This window comes from Gambusia affinis, linkage group LG03 (genome assembly GCF_019740435.1).
Source record: "Gambusia affinis linkage group LG03, SWU_Gaff_1.0, whole genome shotgun sequence".
NCBI lineage: Eukaryota > Metazoa > Chordata > Actinopteri > Cyprinodontiformes > Poeciliidae > Gambusia > Gambusia affinis.
In genome coordinates this window covers 31,613,500-31,640,254 of record NC_057870.1, presented here as the reverse complement: position 1 = coordinate 31,640,254, position 26,755 = coordinate 31,613,500, and the positions used below count along the sequence as shown (strand labels likewise).

At 44.1% G+C, this 26,755-nt stretch overlaps 2 protein-coding genes across 5 annotated transcripts; both read right to left on the bottom strand.

Moving 5' to 3' along the window:
- Window positions 1-541: 541 nt before the first annotated feature.
- card9 (caspase recruitment domain family, member 9) lies at window positions 542-8,528 on the bottom strand. Of its 4 annotated transcripts, none has more exons than XM_044112197.1 (14): window positions 8,382-8,528; window positions 8,189-8,311; window positions 8,028-8,097; window positions 6,431-6,568; window positions 6,243-6,361; window positions 5,963-6,169; window positions 5,810-5,893; window positions 4,239-4,514; window positions 3,067-3,192; window positions 2,810-2,998; window positions 2,692-2,737; window positions 940-1,070; window positions 810-859; window positions 542-734 (listed from the first exon to the last, which is right to left on the bottom strand). In XM_044112197.1, exons 2-14 carry the CDS (start codon window positions 8,300-8,302, stop codon window positions 650-652), a joined length of 1,635 nt encoding a protein of 544 aa, XP_043968132.1. In that variant the 5' UTR covers window positions 8,303-8,311; window positions 8,382-8,528; the 3' UTR covers window positions 542-649. The 4 variants fall into 4 exon arrangements, with proteins under 4 accessions (XP_043968132.1, XP_043968134.1, XP_043968133.1 ...); XM_044112199.1 differs by having other exon boundaries at window positions 4,239-4,463; XM_044112198.1 differs by having other exon boundaries at window positions 8,189-8,306; window positions 8,382-8,424.
- A 2,024-nt stretch (window positions 8,529-10,552) lies between these two features.
- LOC122827954 (protein mono-ADP-ribosyltransferase PARP14-like) lies at window positions 10,553-25,579 on the bottom strand. Its single transcript, XM_044111092.1, has 22 exons — window positions 25,266-25,579; window positions 24,444-24,532; window positions 24,000-24,030; window positions 23,539-23,601; window positions 23,216-23,389; window positions 22,630-22,755; window positions 22,288-22,389; window positions 20,442-22,115; window positions 20,126-20,238; window positions 19,759-20,019; window positions 19,354-19,575; window positions 19,165-19,279; window positions 18,670-18,819; window positions 16,750-16,812; window positions 15,988-16,173; window positions 14,391-14,594; window positions 13,822-13,937; window positions 13,400-13,635; window positions 13,043-13,314; window positions 12,779-12,921; window positions 11,281-11,455; window positions 10,553-10,984 (listed from the first exon to the last, which is right to left on the bottom strand). The coding sequence occupies exons 1-22, from the start codon at window positions 25,447-25,449 to the stop codon at window positions 10,704-10,706; spliced, it is 4,980 nt and encodes a 1,659-aa protein (XP_043967027.1). The 5' UTR covers window positions 25,450-25,579; the 3' UTR covers window positions 10,553-10,703.
- Between the last annotated feature and the right edge of the window lie 1,176 nt (window positions 25,580-26,755).

Here is a 26,755-nt window from a genome sequence, read left to right as displayed (position 1 = left end):
GCTGAGGAACTGCAGGTGTGAATTAGCTGCTTTGATCTGTTTATGATTGAGCTTCACTTTGTCTCTTTTTAAATAAAGTTTATTGTTATTCCCATTGATCAATACTCGCTATTCTACCTCCTGACTCGCCACCAGGGGGCGTGTTTGAGTGAGACGGTTTTATACCTGAACCGGGGCTGAGTGACATGAACCAAGCTGGACCGCTGGAACCAACAGAAATCCACCTGCAGTACCACCGTTCAGCCCAGAGGGCAGCACTGAGAGTCCAGGACAAATTTACACAAAATGTCACAATTAGCACAAAAAACAAAGATGGCTGCTTTAAAGATCAATTTAAGTTTATCTGTAAAACAATCGTTAAACATCTGCTTGTTTTTCTAACTGATTTAGTTTTATTAAGACAGAAACTAAAACTGCAAACCAGGTGAAAACCTGAAGGTTCTGGTCTGGAGGTCGGGTCCAATACTTAAATAAATCGGTTCTTCTCAGAAATAAAACATTTATTTAATCTGAAGAGAAACAGAAAATGTTTCAGAAGTTGTAAAAGAAGCGGCACAACAGAAGTTTATTTTGGTGAATCGTCGTCAGAACCGAACCGGACCCTCATCAGAACTGAGTCTGCTGCTGGGTCAGAACCAGCGGACCGTCCTCAGTCCGACTCGCTGCCGGTGCTGTCCCCCACGTTACAGGCCACCGACTCTCCGCTGGGGAACTTTGACCTCAGGGCTCGCTTCCTGTTGTCATGGAAACCAGACGTGCGTCAGAGGTTCTGCGGGTCGGGTGAGCGTGGAGAACAAGGCGGCGCTCACCTGAAGTTGGGTCGACTCAACGTGAAGAAACTGCCGTCCTGCTGCTCGTCCTGCACAGAGGAGGCAAGAGTTCGGCTGAGACCCGGTCCGTTTCCACCGCACTCCGGTTCCGGTGTTACAGCAACGTTACCCATGATGCAACATTGTTGGGCCTGCGCTCCGACTCTCTGGGGCCCCCTGCTGGGGAGCCGGGTTCCTGCGGCGGAGCGGCCGGCTCCTCGTTCTCCCCCGACGTCCCGCTGGGAACCTCCTCACTGCTGCCTGGACCACCAGAACCAGAACCGGACAGTTAGAACAGCAGAATGGATCATTTCTCTTAACCTAAAATAGCTAAAAATGTACGGTAATTTATACCAGGTGAGTCTTTCTCCCCTAAGAATATGGACCGGTACCGGTACCGGACTGATTCTGAGCCTTCAAATGATTTTAACAGAAGTTTCTCATAAATTAGAAGTTGATGTAAAAATAATGTTTGTTTTATCCACTAAATGATTTTGTTCAGCAGCAAACAAGAAATCCCAACTGCAGCCTAGAGCAGCTAATCATGTAGCAGCTCGTCATGTAGCAGCTAATTATGTAGCAGCTCGTCATGTAGCAGCTAATCATGTAGCAGCTAATTATGTAGCAGCTAATCATGTAGCAGCTAATTATGTAGCAGCTCGTCATGTAGCAGCTAATCATGTAGCAGCTAATTATGTAGCAGCTCGTCATGTAGCAGCTAATCATGTAGCAGCTAATCATGTAGCAGCTAATTATGTAGCAGCTAATCATGTAGCAGCTAATCATGTAGCAGCTAATTATGTAGCAGCTAATCATGTAGCAGCTAATTATGTAGCAGCTCGTCATGTAGCATAGGATGACCAGACGTCCTCTTTTTCCCGGACATGTCCTACTTTACTATAAAATACCCCCCCCAAAAAAAAAAAAAGTGTCCTCCTTTTCAGAAACCCAAATCTGGTCACCCTAATGTAGCAGCTCGTCATGTAGCAACTCGTCATGTAGCAGCTAGTCATGTAGCAGCTAGTCATGTAGCAGCTCGTCATGTAGCAACTCGTCATGTAGCAGCTAGTCATGTAGCAGCTCGTCATGTAGCAGCTAGTCATGTAGCAACTCGTCATGTAGCAACTCATCATGTAGCAACTCGTCATGTAGCAGCTAGTCATGTAGCAGCTCGTCATGTAGCAACTCGTCATGTAGCAGCTAGTCATGTAGCAGCTAGTCATGTAGCAGCTCGTCATGTAGCAACTCGTCATGTAGCAGCTAGTCATGTAGCAGCTCGTCATGTAGCAGCTCATCATGTAGCAACTCGTCATGTAGCAGCATGTAGCAGCTAGTCATGTAGCAGCTCATCATGTAGCAACTCGTCATGTAGCAGCTCGTCATGTAGCAACTCGTCATGTAGCAGCTAGTCATGTAGCAGCTGGTCATGTAGCAGCTCGTCATGTAGCAGCTAGTCATGTAGCAGCTCGTCATGTAGCAACTCGTTATGTAGCAGCTAGTCATGTAGCAGCTCGTCATGTAGCAACTCGTTATGTAGCAGCTAGTCATGTAGCAGCTAGTCATGTAGCAGCTCGGTGTCCTGACGGAAAATCATTTTACTAGACGATGTCAAACATCGACAGGTTTTAATTATTCTTATTAAACATGGTTTGAAGCCAAAATACTTCAGAAATATCCAGAAAATCAACTCATTTAAAGTTTAAACTCAGCCCTTTAGTGGCCCTGGGGCCCATGAGCGGCTGCTTAGTTTGCTTTGCCTCGGGCCGGCCCTGCCAGGAATAAACGATCACCGATGTTATACGGCCATGATGGCGCCTCAACGTGTGACATGGACATGTGACATCACATCAGACAAAATGAAACATCGTTAAAAGTTTCTGACCTTTAGCGGCGCTCTCGTCTTCCTCGCTGCTCACGTTCCTCTCAAACTGTTGAAGAAAGCGCCGTCATTGTGTCATCATTACATCATCATTACATCATCAACCTGCCCCCGCCCCCACCTGCTGGGAGTTGAAGGTCATCTTGCGGAGGCGTGTCCTCAGCTGGAGCTCCTCCCCCTGTGACCTCAGCAGCAGCAGCTCCAGCTTGTCCGTTTTCTCGGCCAGCTGCCGGACGCGCTCCCTGTACCGGTCCTTCTCCTGCAGGTGGAGCCGCGCCTCCTCCTGCTGCTGCGCCTGCGCCACCAGAGCCTGGACACCACCCACAGTCAGTGACATCACCGTCCTACTCTTCGTCTTCCTCCCCTCCTCCTCCTCACCTTGTCCCGCTCTCGGATCACCTCCTCCAGCTGCCGGACCGTCTGCTTGGTCTGCTGCCGGTACATCTTGGTGTCTCCTTTCAGCTGAGCGCAGCGGAGGCTCAGCTCCTCCTTCTCCTCCACGCTCTGAAACAAACACAGGCTTCTGTCTGGGCCCTGAATGCATCACAGCTGGAAAAAACTGAACTTGCATGTGTCCATGAATGCACCATGCACAAACACCTCATTGTTCAACATGAACCATTTTAGGATTAATCCTGGAGAGAAATGCACCTGAACGCATCACCAAAGCTTCCCTGAATGCATCAGATGTTTCCCAGGTTCAGTAAATCTTTACTTTACTAATTATTATTATTATTATTATTCTGATGAGAAAATGATCACATTCTGCATTTAAACCTCTTTATACCAGTTTAGAAATACATTAAAAACTGAATAAACAATCTGAACATCAACATGTGAAAAGTTCACTGAACATCCGAACTTCCAGCTCTGACCTGATCAGGTCACATCAGGACAGGAAAAGTTTCTCCATCTTTACAGAAGCTGAAGCTAAACAGCTTTTTAAACTAATTTTATCTGAAATACAAAATTTAATATAAAAAAAGAGCCTATCAGTTAATTAATCAATTGATAATTTGTCAATAATGATTTCAATAATTGCTTCAGTTGTAAACTGAACAGATTTAATATGAAGGAAATTAATTTAAATGCATCAAAGTTAAAGTAACGATGAACCTGAATGCATCAAAGCTGATCCTTCCTACAGCAGCTCATGTCCCTGAACACATCGCTGCCTGCAGAAACAACCCGGTCCGGTCCAGGCCAGTCCAGTGCAGTCCACTCTGGTCCGGTCCGGTCCAGTCCAGTGCAGTCCGGTTCGGTCCAGTCCATTCTGGTCCGGTCCGGTCTAGTCCAGTCCGCTCTGGTCCGGTCCGGTCAAGTCCAGTCCAGGCCAGTCCAGTCCAGTCCAGTCCGCTCCGGTCCAGTCCGCTCTGATCTGGTCCACTCCACTCTGGTCCAGTCCAGTCCAGTCCAGTCCACTCCAGTCCAGTCCGCTCTGATCTGGTCCACTCCACTCTGGTCCACTCCAGTCCAGTCCGCTCTGATCCGGTCCAGTCCACTCCAGTCCAGTCCAGTCCAGTCTAGTCCGGTCCGGTCCTGCCTCTCACCTTTGCCCTCTGCTCCTCGACCTTGTGCAGTTCCCTCCTCAGCCTGAACACGGTGGTCAGGAGGTTCATCTGTGGAGACGCGCGGCCGATCCGCTGGCCCTCCTTCAGCTCCTCCCTCCTGTCCGGCTTCTTCTCCTCCTGCAGCTCCTCCTGCTGCTTCCCCTGAGGCGGCGCCTCCTGCTGCGCCTCCTGCTGCGCCTCCTGCTGCGCCTCCTGCTGCTCCTCCTGGTCGTTGAGTTGAAGAAAGGCGTCAGAGGGCGGAGTCAGGATTCTGCTCTGGAAGATCAACTCACAGTTAATCTGAGCTGCAGCTTGAGGGGAAAATCAGCAAAATGAAAACAGAAACAGTGACGTCATCAAACCAAAATTAGTCACATGTTTTCTGTTATCTGTGAACTCTGACCCTCAACGCATCACACTATGGCCCAGCACGGTGGCGGCAGCATCATGGGACGCTGGACGGAGCGAAGTCAGGAGGAAACGAGTTGGAGGGAAAAACTGAAGGAGTTCACGACCCGCCGGGAAATGATGAAATATTTCAATATCTATGAGAGAAATATTTCTAAACTGCCTCATTCTGACCCGTTACCTGAGGACAGGTGACGGGTCAGAACAGCTTCTTCTTCATTTTCTTCTTCTATGGTGAAGGACGGAGTCCGGCTGCGTCTGGTCCAGTCAAAGTAACAGGTTCAGAGGTGGATGTACGGTTAGTGTCCTACAGACTGAACTTCATTATTTAACCATAAAAATGTAACTGAGAACATTTGGTGGAAAATTAGAAATTATTTAAACACAAACAGGAAGTGAGCAGCTGCTGGTCACATGACCAAACTTCCTGTTTGGTGTGGAAACAGAAACAGACAAGACTCGTCTGGAGACGGACCGAACCGGACCATATGTACCGAACCGGGTCAGACGGACCGAACCGGACCATATGGTCCGAACCGGGTCAGACAGATGGATCTGGGCCAGACGGACCAAACCGGGTCAAACGGACCGAACCGGGTCAGACGGACCGAACCGGACCATATGAACCGAACCGGGTCAGACGGACCGAACCGGACCATATGGACCAAACCGGACCATATGGACCGAACCGGGTCAGACAGATGGATCTGGGCCAGACGGACCGAACCGGACCATATGAACCAAACCGGGTCAAACGGACCGAACCGGACCATATGTACCGAACCGGGTCAGACAGATGGATCTGGGCCAGACGGACCGAACCGGACCATATGTACCGAACCGGGTCAGACGGACCGAACCGGACCATATGTACCGAACCGGGTCAGACGGACCGAACCGGGTCAGACGAACCGAACCGGGTCAGACGAACCGAACCGGGTCAGATGGACCGAACCGGGTCAGACGGACCGAACCGGGTCAGACAGATGGATCTGGGTCAGACGGACCGAACCGGGCCATTGCCGTCCAGGATTTATACATCCAGAGTTTCTCTGATTGCGGGGAGGAAAACGTTTCCTTCCATCAGAACCAGATTTTTCCAGAACCGAACCGGTCCGGCTGATGGAGCTGTGAGTTTGGACCCTCCAGCAGCGGGTCGGTACCTGCTGCAGCGGCCTCACGGTCCTCCGTTTCAGCAGCCGTGTCTCGCTCTCCGCCCGCAGCACCGTGTGCTTCAGACGCTCCACCTGCACACAGAGGTCAGAGGTCAGCGGGGCGCGTGTGGGCCGGGGTTAGAGGGTCAAAGGTCAGCCGACCTCTATCTGCAGGTCCCTGTTGGCCAGCAGGGCGTTGCTCTTGTCCTTCGTCAGGCTGGTGACGTCGGCCATCAGGTTGTAGTTGTGGAGGCGGAGCCTCTTCAGCTCCTCGGTCAGCTGCTCGCGCTCCTCACGCAGCTTCTGCACGCGCTCAGTCAGCTTCTTCAGCTCCCGCTCCTTCAGCTTCTGCTGCCGGGACCACGCCTCCTGCACCGCACACACCCGGTTCAGCCACACGCACACACACACCTGGCCGCGGGCCAGCGGTCGCCATGCCAACCTGTTCCTGGGCCACGGAGCAGGCCTCCTGGCGCCGCCTCCGCTCGTCCTGCAGCACCCTCTGCAGGCGGCTCAGCTCCGACATCAGGAACTGGGTCAGGCCCGATTCTCCCGCCGTGTCTGGACCAACAGAACAGAAGGGGTCAGAGCAGGCGGGTCCAAACGGGCCGGCTCAGGAACCGGACCGACCGATCAGGATGCTGAAGGTCTTGTTGGGCTCCTTCCCCGTGATCCGGCTGTACAGCTGCGGGTAGTCCAGCTCCAGGCTCTCCAGGAACGCCGTGTAGCCCTTCATCCCGGTCCGCTGCAGCATGTCCAGCAGCGCTCCTGCACACACCGGTCAGACCAGTCAGAGCTACTGGAAACACACCGGTCAGACCAGTCAGAGCTACTGGAAACACACCAGTCAGACCAGTCAGAGCTACTGGAAACACACCAGTCAGACCAGTCAGAGCTACTGGAAACACACCAGTCAGACCAGTCAGCCAAATTTACTAATTAAAACATATTTTAATGAATCAAAGTAGAAAATCTAATTTCTGCCTGAATCACAGATCCAGAGTTTCTAGATGTTTACAGTTGAATGTTTTCTATTAACAGTTTTCTATGAATTCATTTTTCAATCTAAATAGGATTTCCATCTTTTTTAGTTCGGTCCTGTAGTTCAGTATAATTCATTTGATATCTGATGATATATAATATAATATGAGTAATAAACATCATATCGGTAAATATCGGTTCAATATCGGCTCACATTTTCATATTGGTGCATCTCTAATCTGTTCTGTTCCTGAACTGCACTAGCAGCCACACAAAGATCATTTCCAGAGTCGCAAATGTCCACCGCAACATTAATTAATGAAACTTAATTAGTTAAGCTGAACCAAGTTCCAGAATACAATTTAATCTGAATACATTATTCTAGGAACATGCTGTAGGTAACTGCAGTAGTTGATCAGAGTCTGGTAGTTTGTCTGAATGAGAAAAGTCTCGTTTCTTCAGGCTGGACGGCGGCCGGTCCGACTCTTCTGTCACTGTAACGACAAGAAGAAACAAACCAGATCCTGGAGCTCTGGATCCGTTTCTGTTTGAAACGAGAAACTAAGGAAAAGAAGTGAAAGTGAAGCAGGAAGCAGCTTCTGCAGCGTTTCACCAGATCGGTAAATTATATTCCAACAACTTCCACATTCATGATCACCTGATGTGATGCTTCAGTATGACCGACTCACAGGACCATCCTGAAACCCAAACTGTTCCCCTCCATAATAATCCCACAGATTATTCATTCTGCTCAGCATAATCTGCCTCAGACTGTCGGGTTTCAGGGGTTCTGCTGCAGATTAGATTTGATAAAACATATAATCACTGATCAATAAGGTGAAACATCTTTTCACCCAGTTAACATCTGAACTAAATCTTTAAAAGTCCAAACGATGAATCATGAGGAATCGATTACTGGAAAATAGTTACCTAATTTAGTAATCGATTATTAGTTATAGAGTGGCTGAAAGAACAGAGCAGGAATGAAACCAAACCTGAACAAAACAAATCTACGTTTTTAAGATAATAAAATCTTTTCTGTAAATCTGTTCAAAACTCCTCGATGTTTTTAACATTAAATAATCAAAAATAAAAGAATCTGCAGAATCCACCAAGACTCTAATTCGACTGATTAATAATCAGATCAATAGATTCATTGATAGCTTTGATAACTGTAGCTGCAGCCATGTTTGAAAAGTTCTGACTCAGGTTCTGGTCTTACTGGACCTGGACTGTGAGAACGTACCGACTTTCCTCCGGCGGATGACCAGGGCGGGGTCGTTGAAGAGCTGCTCCTCATCCTCAGCGCTGATCACCTGCCAGCAACCAGAACAACGTCCAATCAGGACCGAGGACCGCAAGGAGCCCAGAGCAGCTCAGGAGGAAGAGGAGGAGGAGGAAGAGTACCTGGCACTGGCGGAGGTAAGGAGTGATTCTGGACGGGTCGATGGTTTTAATCAGCAGCATCCTGAAGTCATCCAGCTGCAGCCAGCAGAGGTCATCCTCACTCACTCCCTCCATCCTGCTGTCCTAGTCAAAGTATTAAGATCATGATCAGAGTACAGAGAGGAGGAGGAGGAGGAGGAAGGCCACCGGTTACCCGCTGAGCTCCAGCGCTGCTCTCCGTCTCTGTGATGCTTTGGGCTTCTGGGAAGATGTTGGTGGAACTTCTTGTTTCTTTGAAAGGCTCCGCCCATTTCTGACTGAGAGCGATGTGATTGGTTCAAGTTCCTCCAATCACATCACAGAGAAGCCTGAAGCTGTAGAGACTCTGAGAGTCACTGCTGATAATTTGAGTCCTTTACAAGATTCATATTTACTGTTTGGGAAACTTTACAGCGAATTAAAACATATAATCTGACTTTATTAATCTGTTTGTTTCTTTGTTTGTAGACTATGAGTTAGTTGGTTTTGTTCAGTTCATTCAAACACAAAGAGGCCAATAGAGGAACCAGGGCTGGAATAGAGAAGTTAGAACAGGAATACGCTGCAGGCAACAGGAAGCGCCAGCTGACAGATTCAGGAAGTCCTTTCACAGCTCATTCCTGAAAGTTATGACAAAATATATAGATGCAATCATAAAAATCACCAAGTGGCTCTTTCCTGAAATAAACCGCAGCGTATGGCAAGCCGACTGGGCCACAAGTCACTGCTTCCTGCTATACATAAAACGTATGGGGAGGAATGTCGCTGTCATGAAAATATATGAGAAGAAAACAAAATAAAAGTGTCATCAAAGTTTGTGCAGCTAAAAATAAATCTGATGAGTTCAAGGACATTAAGTAATTTATGGAGAAGGCAATGTGATTTTCTCATTTTTAAAGGACATTTAACTTATGTTACATTATCGGTGATTTTGATTTAAAACCTTCCTGGTTGGGTTTAAACTGGTGCAGTGGAACCAGATGGAGAGCCAGGAACTTCTACTTATTAGACAAAATTAAAGAAAAATAAACTATAACTCCTATTTCCACCGAAATGTCCGTACACAGAAAATACATACATGTGAGAAAATATTCCTAATACTTCATATGTCTTCAAATTCATGTACATGATCTTGTATGTTAGTCATGAATAAAATAATAAAATAATGCTTTGAACTCTGGAACAAAGGAAATTATTACCCTGTAAATATTATTTCATACAGGAATGAAACAAAAAGTCATCCTCCTGTTACTCACATAAAACAAAAACTGCTGATTTCATGGACATAATCCAAGTTTTATCATTATAACAAAGGAATGTTTATAAAATGAACAGATCATGTTGTTTTTAACAGCTGACAACACAAAACCTGACTGACTCTTTCTAAATGCATTTCTCTGCTTATGAACAGAAGAAACAGGGTACTCCTACAGTGAAACACGGATGTTTGGCTTTCATGTTGACATCATGTCCAGGATTTTTCCACTCCTCTATTTTGACATCAAATTCTGTAAAACCTTCAATAACTTGACAACAAATCAATAAACTAATCAGTTATTGAACAAACCTTAAAGACGTAAATTATATCACCTTTTCAGGATGCTAAATACTGACAGGATTGGCAATTTGTACAGATGTTCCTGATGTGTTTGTACCTGAAGTTGCAATTCAACAATTCCAAGTCAGATAATTCCCTGTTTTGATTCTGACTGGGAATGTCAGTTACCCAAAGTTCGAAATCCAATATGGCTGCAAAGGTTACCATAGTAAATTCTGTTTGGATCTAATGATCATTCACACACACACACACACACACACCCATACACACATCCTTGTTAACATTCCATAGGAGACCTGAAAGTAGCTTACCGTTTTGTGGGGTCCACCCTTTCTAGAGGTCCTAGAACTGTGAAAAAAACATGTTAGTCCACACTCACTCACTCACTCACTCACTCACTCACTCACTCACTCACACACACACACACACACACACCTCTGCTTCTATTAGTCAGCATGTTCCTTTAGTGTTTGAATAGATTATCATCATTATTACCATGCTGCATTGCTAATAGTAGCTAAATGGTCTGTGGTGATGTTGAGTTCTTGCAATGTGTGACTTGAAATGACCTTTGACCTGCTAAGTTTTGGGTGTGTGGTCATTTCTCTGAGTTTCACACTCTAACCTTGGGAAGAATGAAGGACTTCAGATAAGATGAAAGATGAAATGACTCTTGTAACCAAAAATAACTACTGCTGGCATCTTTCTGCCTTATAACACAATTTTCTGCTTTTATAGAGGATGAAATTCTTTTTTATGCAAAAATAATATCAAAATAGAATCAAGAATGAACAATTTCCATCTTTATTTTGAGCTGAAGAAAATTACACCCACTCTTTCAGTAATTTATAACAATAGGTTCCAGTGGTTTTGATCTACAGTAGAAGAATTTTAGTTAGATGTTAAGTTGATCAGAATATTTGCAAAAGAGCTAAAACATTAAGTGAATGTGATCAGATATTCTGGATATGCCTGAATGTCATGGAAAACAATAAACATGGTTGGATTATTAGCTCTGTCAGTGACGGTGTCATACAGGTCTGCAGCATTGCCAGATTTGGCGGGGGGTGCAATCATGCCAGATGTTCCCCGGGTGTAGTCTCCAACCAGAACCCGGGCCTGGTACATGCGCTTGTGACCTTTACGGTCTGGTTTAGCGTAACCCCCGGCTGAATACGCAGGGTCCACAGCAAAGTATGAGCCATTACCGTACGCAGCACCTGCAGGAAATAAGAGTATGAGTCATGGATGGTCAAGTGTTAAGATCTTTAGAGTTTAAAATATATTAATTGATCTCTGAAAGGCAACAAATAAAAGATAACACTTGAGAACAGTGATGGTTAGAGAAGTTAAAGCTAAACAACTCAGATAGCACAAATAAAGCAAACTATACTAACAGAGACAAGAGAGTTACACGATGGTGTAAAGAAAAGGGTCACAAATACAGAACCCTGAGGTACAACTTACAGAAAGGATGCGATGTTGACACTTTTGTTTTGAGTGTGACGATGTTTACCATGCATTCCTGCGTAGCTCCGGTTGAAGCCCTTAGAGTTGATGAGGTCGATGGAGTTGGCCCCGGTGCCGTGATACAGCAGCTTTTCATTGTTGGTGTGCTTGTTCTTTACCTCCATCTGCTTCTTCAGGAGCTGGTAGCTCTGCCACAGCGTCGTATTTTGGATCCGCTCGATCTGCCGACAGTTTAAACCATATGATCATGATTCTGATCAAATCCTAGATCAGTTGGTATTAATCTCTCATTAGGGTGAGTGTTATGTTCACGTTCAGCCACGAGGGGCTGAACTACACAGAAAACTCTGAAATCTAGATATTAAAACTCTGAAACCCAGAATGCACCACATTCGGTTCTAGGAGAAATTAGTTTCACCACATCATGCTTTTAACAAAAACCCTGTTCTTAAAGAAAGTTGCTCTCTTTCCATGGTTGTTGCTGCATTGGCAGGACATCATCACAATAAACTGAAGTCAAAGTATATATTCAGTCCATCCATGAGCCTCTTCACTGACCTATTTATAATTCTGTTAAAAAAACTGCAGCTCCACACCAGTGCAACCGCGTTGTAAAATCAAATGCTACCGTGGCCACACCATCACATCTTCCTTTGTTCTCCACCACACAACCCACTGAGTCCCGGAGATCTGCCTCGTTCTCAATAACTTCAGTAGAGCTTTATGGCAGAGACAAACTAATTTAGGAGAAAACTACTGAAACATTGTTTCTGATTGTCTAGTTCACTGTCAATTTAGTCAAGTTTGGCATCTCATAAGAGAGCAGAGGAGTGGATTGATGGCACTTGACAAAATGTAATGATTTCTGGTTTTCTCCATTGTTGAGTGTCTGGTGTCTTCTATGACTTTGTATTTTTTGCTTTTATAATGTAAAGTACTTTGAACTGCCTTGTTGCTGAAATGTGATGTAGAAATAAATCTGACTGATTGACTGTTTAGGGACAGAAGGAGATATGACATCATCTGGCATTATTTAGAGTGACTCATAAAACTAATGATGTTAACTGTGAACACCTACAGCTACTATACTGTGTGATGTTCTTGGAGGCTGGCTGACCTTGTTGGTGTTACTAAATCCTGATATTACTACTCATCATTCTATGAGTTATCTCATGTTGTTCGTGAGCCCAGACTTGGTACTGTTGATCTTAATTACTAATGTTGTAAATAACTTCCTTTTCCTATTTATTAAGAGTTATTCAAAGTCTGACCTATTGTTAAGTAAGGTGTTGTTAACAACAGTAAATGCTAAAGGTATTTAGAAAGTTTTAATTTGTTATCACTAAATTGTGAGATAAACAATAATATCTGTATTATGTGTGTGTTTTGTTCATTGATCCTCATGATTTCCTGTTTTCTTCTCATTTGATTTTATTGGTTTGTTTGAGCTGCATTTTGCCTTTTCTTATTCTGCTTTCAGGGCTGCATTCTGGAGGTCCAGAAGGTCAAAGGTCATTGTCTGCATGTTCTGAAGATGAACTTACCTGGATGATGTTCAGAAAAAGTCCATTTTTTGTAACGTCTGCCAACACGTCGTTGTATTCCTGGGACCCAGCGGTCAGGAGAACCTGCTTCAAGATGCTGCCCTTCATGTCCTCCCAGTGTTGAGGCAGAGGATTGTCAGGGGCTACGAGGAGAAGAGGTTTTAACTCATGTGGGAAAGCTTTGGGAGAAATGTTTGAATGTTTTAGAGCCTTGTAGCTTTCTGAAACCCGTCTGATCATGGTTTTATGAACAGATTCACTCACTTCTCAAATCATTTCTCATCAGCTCTATCTGCTTCCGTCCGCTAGTGGAAACGGCCCGTCTAAGAACTGGATCAGCGCTGAAGGTTTCATTTTTGATTTTGATCTTCACAGTTTGACTTTTCTCCAGAGCTTCTTCAAGCTGGAGGTTGGTGAGGATGTCAGTGGACACCATCGATCCGTCCTGGTGCTGGAACTTCCACTCCACCTGTTTGCTCACCATCCTGGCTTTGTCCTTCAGATTCTCACTTTTCTCCACTTTCCGGATGATGTTCCTAAGAAGCATCAAAAAGATGAAAGAACACTTCAGAGTAGTTTAATGAGTGTGTACCTTTAAGGAGGATATCGTCTGTTGCTGACCTGATGTCTGACTCGGCCGTCAGGACGTCCCTGGTCAGACCTTCCAGGTGGATCCGGGGCTCCTGGTCTTCCTGTCCTCTGTCCAGACGGATGCTCACCGTCAGATTCCTCTGCAGGGCCTTCAGCTCGTCCATGTCAGCCTGAGTGAACTGGTTGATGTACTGGTCCCTGATGGTTCTCTGGGCCTGCTCGGTCAGAATGAGCTCACTGATCCTCTTCTTAGCCGTGTTCAGATTCTGTGGTGGAAAGAAAAACCAGAAAACCCGAGAAGATCAAGAGTGGAGGATTGGTTTTGGTCTCCTTCTGGGTGATAGGTAATGTAACTCATTTGTTGTTCTCAGCACAGCACATGATGATGATAATGTCATGAACTGCTGCAGGGATTAAATAACTTCCTGTTAGTCACAGATTCTCATACAAACCCTTTGGTTGTCGGCACACAGCTGAAACACAGCGGGATCAAACTCCTGCCGCTCCAGATAAAAGTCAGTAGTGCTTTGCTGCTCCGCTCCAAGTCCAAGGAATGAAGAAACTGAATCTGAAATCAGGTCAAGAAATATTTTCATCATGTGAAATGACTGCACTAAATTTGACTGTTTCTGCTTAACAGCCAAAGTGCTAAAAGTTTGGACATTATTTCAAATGTTTCTGCAGATTTATCATCTTTACGCTTTCCTCCACCTTGTGTTGTATATTTGTAGAAGTCTAAAGATTAAGGGACATTTTATGGTTGGCTATTATTATTCCTCATCCACAAAAGCAAAATTATTTTCCTCACATGATGTTCAGATATTTAATTAGATTAATGGAAGTACATGAACTCATTTAACACCAACCTGCTAGTCTGTAAGCTCAAAAGCATTTAGAAGAATGCTGTAACTAGTTTAGATCCCAACAGAACAGAAACCTTCTCTCTATTCACAGATTTCACAGAATTATAATCTCTAGATAATGTAAATATGTTTCCACAGAAAACAAAGCAGGATGATACCTATAAATTTGTTGAAGACGCTCTTCTCCGCCAAATCTTGTCCTTGCCTCTTTTTCATGCTGTTGTGAAATTCAGCAATCATGGCTGTCTGAAAAATTAGGATCTTCACGCTGCAAACAAACTTTGGGTGTTTCTTCCTCACGAAGTCCACCACTGCACCGACCATGGCGTCGGCCACCGCCGATGGACTGACACCGCCCTGACCTGGAGAGGATGTGAGGACCAACCAAACAATGAAGATGAGGATGAAAACTGAAACAAGTCTGCTCAACAATGTGCAAAGGAGGAAGAGACAAGCATGATGTAGCAAAACTTGCACCGTTTGAATGTATCTGTTCAAATTGTTTATTGCTTTATATCCACACCTTAACAGCTGTACCCGGTTTAGAAAATAAAACCCGTTTGAGTCTTTGTTTTAGAGCCAAAAACAAATATTTAATATAATTCAATACAGTGCATGTAATTATTGAATTTGTGTGAGGAATTCAGTGAGTGTGCCTTAATTGAATTATGAAGTCAAATGTTATGAAATAAAGCATTTATTAAATACATGTTTATTGTAATAGTTACAAACAATTTAAGCTAGAGATAATTTAACTGATTTAGATGTGTAATTAATGAATGTTTTTGGCCTTTTAGGTCAACAACCTTTTCAACTGATTGCAATCTACCTACAAATCACACTGTGGGGCATCAATGACTGTTTGTTTCTAAATCTCATAGATAGTCAAAGAAGAATACCAGTTTTCCCATTTGCACATTTTGGAATGGTTTCTAGTAAGAGCCTTATTGGAGCTTAAATTACAGACTTGAATTCTGAACTTGTTCAAAATTAGTATTGAATGCTATATTTTGTTTATCTCATATGTTGATATCTAAAATATATTTAAATACAGTGTATATAATTATTGAATATTATTTCTAGATATAATTATCTATCTATATTATGATGCTATTATCTTCTATATAATATTTAATGTAAGTGTAAGCTTATTTTTCTATCTGCTTCAGTCATTACCAAACACTCCTACACCTGGTTGCTGCAGAGCTGATCTGGAACCCGTAAAGTTTCTCCGTTTTTAATTCAACCATGCTGAATTAAAAGTGGCGAGCTAGCCAGGAGCATCAGCGTTTGCAAATGACTTTGGTGATTTTGTTTCCTCTGTGATGTTATATTAACTTAAAAAAGTAAGATGTAGTGTAATGGGTTACACTTCACTCTAAAACATCAACCTCAGCTGGATTTTTGGGGGCTCGTCCAGGAGAACAAGACTGAGTTAATTTATGTGTTTCTATATATAAGACTCTGACTTTTTTATTTTTACAGTTTTTATGGTTCAACAAAAACAACACAGGTTGTGTGCTAAAATCTCTGGTTTGCCAAACTCTACCACTTAAAGAGTTGATGCAGTATATGGTTTACACCAAGCTAATTTTTATGCAGCTAAGATGAAAAAATGGCAGCAAAATAATCCAAATCTGGTGGTGAAAAGCCAAAGACAATGAGAAGAAAAAAAATATTAATCAAAAATGCTTAAATATATAGACACGTATCACCAGTTTTGTATTTTTATTGTCTTTTGCTCCCAGCACAGACCTGTTCCCAGAGCTGGGAAGGCGACCGATCTGAACTTCTTCTCCTCGCAGACCTGCAGGACTCCCTGAACCATTTCCTTGATCTTAGCAGCGTCGTTCTGGCCGACGATGTGGATGATGTTGCTGGAGGGAAGCTGACCGCCTGAGGTCATGATCATGGAACGAGGCATGTAGCCTGGAGAAGTCACTGCAGAGAGGAAACATGTTCATTCACACAGTTTGGAAAGTTTTTACATGCATTTCTGACAGCTAATACGTGGCTACTTTTAATTTTTTTTAAATAAATAGTTAAAATAAGCTAAGCGTTTGCCAAACCATCTTCGCACACAGATAAATGAAAGTTTTAAAAAAAGAGCTGAGGTAAAATCCACTTTTCATCAGTGACCTAAATATTTTTTCTTTACTTTTAAAATTTGGGCCAACATAAATAAATACATTGAGGGCAATTTTTTATGCATTTTAAGTAAATCTTATTTACAGAAAGTTTAATTTATTTCAGAATATTAAATCTTAACCTTCTAGCTTCTAATTTTGAAAACATAATTTGTGTTAAATTATGTTGAGTAAATGAATTAAATAAACATAAATAAATACAACTTCGGTAATCTGAAATGGAAAATGAAACCTAAAAAAGTTGATTTTACCACTTTTTTAAACACTAAAAGATTTAATCTTTAGGTACTGCTACAGATGTGCAGGTTGTTCTCAAAATGACACAAAACAATAAAAATGTTTTTAAAACAACTAAAAATGAGAAACACACCGATCTGTGCACACTCCGACAGAACGCTTGGACCGGCGTTGTCCAAGATCGCCTTGGAAACGCCTGAAAAATGAAGAAAACAGAATCAGTAAAAGTTTCATCCTGGTTTTATTTCAATCAGTTTCATTTTTTCATCACTTCCCGTTTTCCGGATCTTTCCTTTATTCCTCGTGACGGAATTCTTACATTTTCAGTTTTTCTCAGTTGGAGTTGAGCTGAAAGGAAGCGACCAACCTGAACTAAACCCGATCTATTAGAACCCGATCTATCAGAACCAGATCTATCAGAACCAGATCTATCAGAACCAGGTCTATCAGAACCAGATCTATCAGAACCAGGTCTATCAGAACCAGATCTATCAGAACCAGGTCTATCAGAACCCGGTCTATCAGAACCCGGTCTATCAGAACCCGGTCTATCAGAACCCGGTCTATCAGAACCAGGTCTATCAGAACCCGATCCATCTGAACCAGATCTATCAGAACCCGGTCTATCAGAACCCGGTCTATCAGAACCAGGTCTATCAGAACCAGATCTATCAGAACCAGATCTATCAGAACCAGGTCTATCAGAACCCGGTCTATCAGAACCAGGTCTATCAGAACCAGATCTATCAGAACCAGATCTATCTGAACCCGGTCTATCAGAACCAGGTCTATCAGAACCAGATCTATCAGAACCAGGTCTATCAGAACCCGGTCTATCAGAACCCGGTCTATCAGAACCCGGTCTATCAGAACCCGGTCTATCAGAACTAGATCTATCAGAACCAGATCCATCAGAACCAGATCTATCAGAACCAGGTCTATCAGAACCCAGTCTATCAGAACCAGATCTATCAGAACCCGGTCTATCAGAACCAGATCTATCAGAACCAGATCCATCAGAACCAGATCTATCAGAACCCGGTCTATCAGAACCAGATCTATCAGAACCAGGTCTATCAGAACCAGATCTATCAGAACCAGGTCTATCAGAACCAGGTCTATCAGAACCAGATCTATCAGAACCAGGTCTATCAGAACTAGATCTATCAGAACCAGGTCTATCAGAACCAGGTCTATCAGAACCAGATCTATCAGAACCCGGTCTATCAGAACCAGATCTATCAGAACCCGGTCTATCAGAACTGGGATAATAAAGATAATCTGAACTTCAACCAGATAAGAACAGAGCAGAGAAGTTTCAGCAGAAATGAAACCAGAAACCAGAACTGGACCCATAAACCTTCATCCACTAAAAGAACTGGATCTGGGTTCATGTTCAGAGTTCATGTTCAGAGTTCACCACTTCACCGTCTCCAAACAGGAACTAGTTCCTACACACAGATTCTTTTTATGTAAATAAAGTTTGTAATGTGTTCCTGCCTGCATGTCCTCTTTGTTCCTCTTTATGTTTTAATAACATAATCACAAAGAATTCATCCATTTATATTTATGCTACATTAAAAACAAATCTGAAAATCAGGTTAAAAACTTTCACTTTCTCATTAAAGGTCAAGTTGAGGTCAACTAATGAGAGGGAACCTGAGTGTCGCTTTGCCTGTAAACATTTTGCTGCCACCGAATGTCGGATTGACAGAATCATCAAGTGAGTGAAACGGATGGAAAATTAATGAACTGATCATAAACCGTTCAGCCTTTTCCTCCAGTTGTTACAACAGACGTGTTTTTATCACTAGATCAACCTTAATGATCATTTTTATATCAGAACTCAGTCAATTTAAAGCTCTCAATAAAACCTCTGGATACGGAGCAACTTATTTCTGCAATATGTTGCCTTCTGCATCACACTGATTCTCAATCATGTAACTTTTAAAAAGAACCTTTAAAAATGTAATTCTAATTAAATCATCCTCAAATTAACAAACAAACATTGATGTTCTGCTTTAAACAGAGGAAGACGACCAGCGACCATCACCTGCTTGAAGGTTGAAGTTCTGATTGGATGAGTTGACGATGACATCACAGGTCTCCTTGGTGATGTCTCCTGACGACACCTCCAGGGCGAGTTGACCCATCTGCATCCGGTAGACGCCGAGGGACGGGGACGAGACCGAGCTGAAGGACGCTGGGACCAACGGAGACACAAAGACCCGATTCACTGATTGATGATCAGTGGAACATCCTCAGTTCTAGCATCGTGAGCTTTCCAATGTGACACAGCGTTTTAGTTTATTGTTTTATGTTTATTGTTTTATGTTTATTGTTTACTGTTTTATGTTTATTGTTTTATGTTTATTGTTTTATGTTTATTGTTTTATGTTTCTTGTTTATTGTTCTCATCATGTAGAACACGTTCTGGTAAACTGTGCTTTCCTTCATTCTTCCCCATCTGTGTGCAGCTGCAGTCCAGCCCATAATAAGCAAAGTATGAATATGATCTGCAGACAAAAAGCAGTGATGTTCTTCCTACTGGAGGTCTGCTGTGTCCGGCTGGGCAGCGTCTGAGCGGCAGACCCGTTCCGGTCAGAACCGTCTCCTCCATGCTGGACGTTCCCCGTCTGACCGCTGAACTCTCTGGTGAAACACTGAAGAAAAGCACATGTTGAGTTTTTGCAGCAGCACCGTTTCCTGAAGCAGCGCGGCAGAAAGGTCGCCTGACCTCGGTGGTTTGCCGGTCGCTGTGGTGAACCACGATGACCACGTCCTTCAGGTGGCGGGGAGAAACCCGCCGGCTGAACAGCTGGATCTGCCTCAGCAGAACTCTGGCCACCACCTGCCTGGGGAACCTCAGGTTCCCGGTTCCGATGGCCGGGAAGGACAGGGAGGTCAGCCGCAGCTTCTCAGCCTCCTTCAGACAGGAAGTGATGACGTCTGCCAACCCCTGATCAAAGCAGCCGACAGACAGACAGATTTTACTTTCACTAAGGAGACAGAAAGACCTGATGTTCATTCAGCACATTCTGCTGTGGGGACAAAAATCCAGACTTGATGAAATGTTCAACTAAACAAACTCTGCATGGACGTTCTGTGGCCTGGAAATAAAAGGACCTGAATGACCTCTGACCTTCTCCGCCTCACCGCCGCCGTTGTCCCAGTTTGGGCAAACAGCATGGAGGACTTTCTGACAGCTGAGGTTGTAAGCGTCAGTGACGACCACGTCTCCGGCCTGCAGCGCCGACACGCCGGCCTCAGCCAGGACGGCCAGCTGCAGGTTCTCACCCGCCGCCTCCAAGATGGCCGACGACACGGCGCCCTGGCTCAGGTTCATGTTCTCTGCCACCGTGTTCACGATGCCGTCCGTCTGCAGACAGAGATCAGAACAGCTCTAACAGCCGAGCAACTTCCACCAACCCAAAGCCTCCAGCACCAAACTGAAATAAAGTCAGTAAAAACAGCTGAAAACTGGTTTGAGCAGGAATCTAACCAGCAACCTTCAGCTCAGCTTTGAAACGAGAAGAGAAGAAAGATCCAACTTGTAAAGAAGAGTTTCTGCATTTAAGAACAGCACATTTAAATGCTGATGTCTGAGCTGCAGGGGGCGCTGCTGCACAGAAAACGAGAAGCAGAAGAAAAACTGAGGATCAAATTTCTACCATTTATGTTCTGAAACATTTTTTCTCTGTTTTAAACTTACGCAGGATAATTAGTATTTCCTCCTCCGTGTTTCTGATACTTTATGTAAAATATTTATTGAGGCATAAATAAATCTGTCTGAAATCTGAACACTGTAAAAACACAAAGTCTCACCAAGGATTTTTGATCCAGTTCCTAGTGCGTTGACCACAGTGTCGACCTTAAAGCTGCAGATATCCGCCCTGCTGACGGAAACCAGAACTCCGCTGGCCGTGCGCACCTTGCAGTAACACTGGTCTTCAACGCTGCCTTCCTCCTCCTCCTCTTCATTATCCTGAATCTCTGGCTGAAGCATCACCACACAGCTGAACTCTGACATCACTGGAGGCAGGAATATGCTTCCTTGGGACAGGAAGTACTTCTTCGCTCCAGGTTTATCCACAGTTAAGGTGTCAGCAAAGAGATCAGCGGCCAGTTGTTGAAGGACGGATTTCGCTTTGTGGGCATGAAGACGAGCCCCACTGATGACGATCTTTGGTCTTTCTGGGTCAAAGGTCACAGACACGTTGTTGTCGCTGGCGATTCTTGACCAAACTTGGTGTCTGTTCTTCTGAATGAACTGAGCGACGGCACAGGACTCGACCCGAAGGGCCTCCTGAACCCGTGAGTAGTTCTGGATGAAGTCCCTCAGACTGGCGCTCACCTCTTTGACAGGATTGGTGAAACCGGCTACCGTTACTTTGTCTCTCCTCTCCGGGTGGATCAGGATGATGACCGTTTGGTTGTTGGAGGAGTTGTAGGTGTCCAACAGTTCTCCTGTCAGGTCTTTCCAGTTCTGACGGTTCAAAACTTCCTGATCTTTCACATCCAGACTCTGCACCAACAAATCTTTCTTCATCTTACTCTCAGCGTCGGCCAGGGCTCGGTCAGAGCTCCCCAGTAAGAAGACGCCTCTGGTTTCGGTGCAGTAGATGGCGCTGATGCCTTGCAACGTGAACAAGCTCTTTGACATGACCATGGGATCCACCTGCTGGAGGTACTCCAGGAGGCCTGCAGGGACATTCAGATGTTTCTTCTTCATGTTCAGATTTTTCTCTAAGATCCAGGATTTGATCTGGTAAACTTCAGCAGGGAGTCCCGTGATGGTCAACCTCCCAGTGGCTTCGTTGAACGACAGCTCCAGCTCAGGAGAAACGTCAGAGGCAGCTTTCTGCAGCCCTTCCTCCGTCAGGATGTGGAAATACGCAGGAGAAAAGTCCAGGCCCTCAGTGACGCCTTTGGTCTGCCGTTCAATGCGACTCATTAATTTCAGAAGGATGTTTTCTACAGGAGCTCGGATTCTCTTTATATCGTCGGCTCTGCCGGCGACCGTCACAACCTCTCTGGAAGGATCGAACTCCACTAAGGCGTCTTCCTTCACCACTGAGAGGACTTCCTTCTCGGCAGCTTTCCACGCCTCTGTGTTCGCGTCGCATTCGAAGGCCGAGTACTGGGCCAGGAGTTTGCAGAAGGCGTCCTTTGCTGCCTCCGCCCAGTTGTCTACGTCTTTCGCAGTCAGACCTTTCTGCCTCAGAAAACTGGGCAGGGGGCGGAGCTTCACCTCGGGCTGGTCCAAATCTACGCTGCAGAAATGCGGCTGCATCTGATTGTTGATGCTTTTCAGCATTTTCTTGAATAGGAGGAATTTCCAGATCACTCGCAGAACCTTCTGGGTGACGGGCTCCGGCATCTTCCAGGCCGGCCGGGCCGGGCCGTACAGGGCGGTTCCCAGAGACTCGTGGTACGAATACAGCTTGACAGGGATGGAGCGCATCACATGGTCTTCTTTAACGCAGATGCTTTGAACAACTGCAGCAAGACACCAAGAACAGAGAGAGGCGGTGAAAGGCTGAATGTAGCAGATAATTATGGTGCAACTAAATCTGGGAAGCTTTTCAAAATAAAAGCTGCTTTGATGCAACCAGAGGAAGTCAGTTGATCCTGGCTAAACGTTGGGTCTGACTGCAGAAGGTGAGGAAACCTTTTGGGTCCCTGAAGGTGACGATGGCCGCCTGCTCCTCTGGGATCATCACCACGTCCTCAGGAAGTTCCCAGTTCCTCTCAAACCACAACTCAATCATGTCTGGAAACCAGTCAGGGACAAGTCAACCAACAATCTGACACTAAACATGTAAAACAGTGAAAATGATCATTTTAATAAAACTAATAATAATTTAGATTAATTTATTCCATTGATAAAAATGAGACCAGAGTTTCTCTCTTTGTTCCAAAAATCAAAATGAAGAAACTTGAGAGATAAAACAAAAATGCATAAATATTAAAATTGTAAGAGTGTTTAATAAAATCAAAGATGTTTGTTTACCTTTGAGGACAGACGGAGGAAGACTCTCCATGCGGACGCTCTTTGCTGCCCCTAGTGGCCGCGCCGTCAGTCCGTGTTTCTTCATCTTGGAGTTTTTCTGACTCACTGATATGAACTTTTCCACATCTGAACAGTTTACAGGTTAGAGACGGAGACAGGAAGAAGGATCATCAGAAGAGCTGCAGATTTATTCTTTATAATAAATAACCAGGATTCTTTATTATAACAGTTTAACAGGAAAATGAAGAAATTAAACTTTAAAATATCTGAACTCTGATATTTGTGCTTAAAACATCATTTTTTTTGATCTAATGTGATTTATAATTTTCTTACATATTGAATTTTGGATTTTCTTTTTCTGACATTAAAATTGCAAAACATAAAACCTTTAAATATTTAATTCTACATCTAAAGAATCTATAAAATGATTGTTTAACTTCCTGACTGAACATTCAACAGATTCTTTAGATGAACTATAATAAGAACAGCGTGTTTCCACCGGTTCCCCTCTGGTCCCGGTCCTGGTCCTGGTTCTGGTCCCGGTTCCCCCTCTGGTCCCGGTCCCGGTCCCGGTTCCGGTTCCTACCTGTGGGAACGCTGAAGTTCACCACGGCCAGGTTGGATTCCCAGATCATCTCCAGACTGAAGTTGCTCTCCTCCAGACCAGAGATGGTTTCCACCAGCATCTGTAGATAATCTTTGTTCAGGTTCTCCGAGACGTTCTCCAGAACCACGGCACCGACCGGCTCCGACTCAGAACCTGACAGGAAAACAAACTTTGTAGGTTTTATGAAAACATTTGTTTTTCGTGAAGGAGTGATGAAATGTAACATTTTTCAGAAACGTCTTAATTTAAAAACCTCTGAAGGTTTAAATCATTTTCATATGAAGGTTCTGATCCGTTTTCACCTCTTGCTGCAGCAGCTCCTTCCTCTGGTTCTGGTTCTTTGTTCTTGGAATCTGCAGCTGGATCTGAATCAAATATAACTCATATAATTATTTAGATAATAAAATCTGATCCTTATTTTCTCTTTTTGAACAGAAAGTATTTATTTCTGTTAAAACTCCTTTACTTCAGCATTTCTGAGTCAAACTGAAGATTTTCTCAAAGTAACCGAGTCCAGACAGTTTTCAGACAGAAACTTGGTTCTGATCCGTCTGGTTCTGGTTCTGGTTCCTTCCTGTTCCTCTCCACTGTCGCTCATGTTGAAGGAAACGTTTCAGTCTCTGGTTATTCGTTTTGTTTTTTCTAAATCTTAATGTATTTTAAAGAGTTTCTCTCACTGAGTTAAAACGGGTTCAACAGAACCGGGTCAAACCCAGAGTTCAGCAGCAGAACCCGGACCCGGACCCAGAACCGAGACGTTTACCTGAGCCGTTGCTGCTGCTGTTGTTCTGGATCTGTGGAGAAAACAGAGAGAATCATCTGAAAGATTCACTGGTTCTGATGTTCAACTGCATCGGATCAGGACTGATAAACGGTACCGAGGCCTGGAGGGTAAAGGTCAAAGGTCAGCAGCAGGTGATGCTGAGAGTTAAACAGAAATTTAAACTAAAGTTTTAACTGGACCCTTTTTAACCGACTAACAACTAAATGATCTCAGGAAACAGATTCATAATCCTGAGGGTCAAAATGAAACAAAAAACAATAAATAAAAAATAAAAAATAAAAAATTATCTGTGAAACGTTGAGAAGAAAATCTGTTACTTTTCAGAAGTTTTCTTGGCTGGACTTTGACCCCTGACCTGAATGAACCCATTAAAAACCAAACATCCCCATGACTCTGTGCAGAAGGTTTATGCAGATCTTTTACCTGAGCGGGTCCAGAACCGAGCCGGAGCCGAACACGTCGACCCTCCACCGTGATTTCATGGTCCGTCTTCGCCAGAACCTGATCTCTGACTGCAGACAAAGAAACAAACGGTCAATCTGACCGTTTGTGGTTTCCAGCTTCAATCTGAATTCAGTCAGAATGACCTTTAACCCCGGCCTCAGGTCATGTCAGTCTGACCTTTAACCCCAGCCTCAGGTCATGACGTCAGTCTGACCTTTAACCCCGGCCTCAGGTCATGACGTCAGTCTGACCTTTAACCCCGGCCTCAGGTCATGACGTCAGTCTGACCTTTAACCCCGGCCTCAGGTCATGACGTCAGTCTGACCTTTAACCCCGGCCTCAGGTCATGACGTCAGTCTGACCTTTAACCCCGGCCTCAGGTCATGACGTCAGTCTGACCTTTAACCCCGGCCTCAGGTCATGACGTCAGTCTGACCTTTAACCCCAGCCTCAGGTCATGACGTCAGTCTGACCTTTAACCCCGGCCTCAGGTCATGACGTCAGACCTGATCAGCTGACTGTGACTCCTGTGGCTCCAGGATGAAGGAGCAGCCCAGGTGCATGCTGGGAGCTCGGCGGCCATGTCAGTTTGTTTATTAACCAGCCGGATGTTTATGATCAAAATTAATAACTTCAAACATTCAGACGCCATTTTTGAAGGAAAGTTTCAGACTTTTCAGTCAGAAAGTCAAACAGCTCCTGGTTTTCCTTCAGAAGTTTCACATTTCCTCCCTGGCTAAACCGGACCTTTAAGTCCCGGTTCGGAGCAGAACCAGAACCTGCGGAGCCGCAGGAACTCACCCTCCTCCGCTCGGAAGAAGACGGAGGCTCTGGCGGCCTCCTCCTCCACCTCCACCCGGCAGTCTCCTCCGCTGGACTTCTTCTTGCTCTGGAAGTAGAGCTGCAGTTTGTTCCGGACGGTTTTACTCTGGGCCGGGCTCCAGTCGCCTTCCACGGTCACGGCCGGACACTCGGAGTCCTCCATGGTTCAGGTCCAGAGTCAGACTGACGGAACCAGCCCAGCAGCAGGAGGAGGAGGAGGAGGTTCGGCTTCAGGTTCCTTTCACTTTCGTTTCGTCATAAACGGTGAAAACAAAACTAGAACCAGCGGCTGGAAATCAACTCAAACATGAAGTTTAATCAGGAAAAGTATTTTTACAGGCGTTAAAAAATCTGAGAAAAATCTGAGAATCAACAGAAGAATCAGAATAAAACTAAACAGATTTTTCTTCACATATAAACATAAAATGTTAGTTTCATGTTTAGTTAAAGTAAGTTTTATTAGTTAGTTTTTATTCGTCTTGTAAACAGTTTATTCTGAACTCTTTGGGCTCAAATCGCGTTTTAAACATCCGTATCAAAAGCACCGCAGGCGAACAGCGCCCTCTGGCGGACACTCAACGGTTTGTTGTTTCCCACATAGCAGACCGAACCGAACCAGTGGTGACTAAATTAACTAGTGGCGGCATCTGGGAGACGTAGATGTTTCTGTGGGCGTGGCTTTTTAGGACCCCTTCACCGAACCAGGAAGTAAACAATGAAATAAACTTAATAAACTAAACATGTTTGCAAAAATACTATAATAACTAATTAGAAACACTTTTATTGGTCTAACATGGTATGTTGCCTCCCCCTTTTTTAAAAAAAAATTATAATTTTTTTTACATTAACCTGCAAAATCACCAAAACAGGTAAATTACTCAGAACTTGTCCTGATTTCTGTGTCGCTTCAGAGGTTGAAACTCGTCAAAGGAAGATTTAAAGACGCCGTAAGCAGATCTCAAAGCAAAGATTAATCCCTGAAATCGACATAAATGTTGAAGAGTCATGGGATTAAAAATAAAATGTTTAGAAAGATCAACTGGCTATATTGTTCTTCATATCTCCCTCATATTGTAGATATTTCAATTAGATATCCACAGAAACTATAGAGAAATATTTTTAGTCAATGTTTTTGTAACATGTTATAATTTATCTATAATTATAGAGATGAGAGTTGAGATCCTCACTTTCAGAAGACATGGCAGATCTATGTGAAAGTATCATTTCGTCTTTATTGTGGATATTTTTTCTCATAATTTAACTAAAGATCTTTATTCTTTGTTCTGGTTTGTTCTGGTTTGTTCTGGTTCTGACGGCCGGGTTAACCCTAACCCTGCCAGAGGTCAGAGGTCACATCCGTCTGGTCTGGTGGAGCAGCTTCTGTTGGTCAGATTATTCTGTAATATTTCATCTGATTTAGTCCAAGAATAAATCAGAGCAGATTTAAAGTTTGTTGCCAGGAAACCGCA

Bases quoted from the DNA above. Each gene is read 5' to 3' on its own strand.
- card9 (XM_044112197.1), bottom strand. From the start codon at position 8,302: ATGGAGGGAGTGAGTGAGGATGACCTCTGCTGGCTGCAGCTGGATGAC. The intron at 4,515-5,809 runs GTACCGACCCGC...TTGATCTTCCAG, and splicing joins CCGTGAGGCCGCTGCAGCAG to AGCAGAATCCTGACTCCGCC. The intron at 1,071-2,691 runs GTCAGAAACTTT...CTGGTGGTCCAG, and splicing joins AGACGAGAGCGCCGCTAAAG to GCAGCAGTGAGGAGGTTCCC.
- LOC122827954 (XM_044111092.1), bottom strand. From the start codon at position 25,449: ATGGAGGACTCCGAGTGTCCGGCCGTGACCGTGGAAGGCGACTGGAGC. The intron at 24,031-24,443 runs GTAAAAGATCTG...TTTTCTCCACAG, and splicing joins TCGGTTCTGGACCCGCTCAG to ATCCAGAACAACAGCAGCAG. The intron at 11,456-12,778 runs GTAAGTTCATCT...AACTGTCGGCAG, and splicing joins TTTTTCTGAACATCATCCAG to ATCGAGCGGATCCAAAATAC.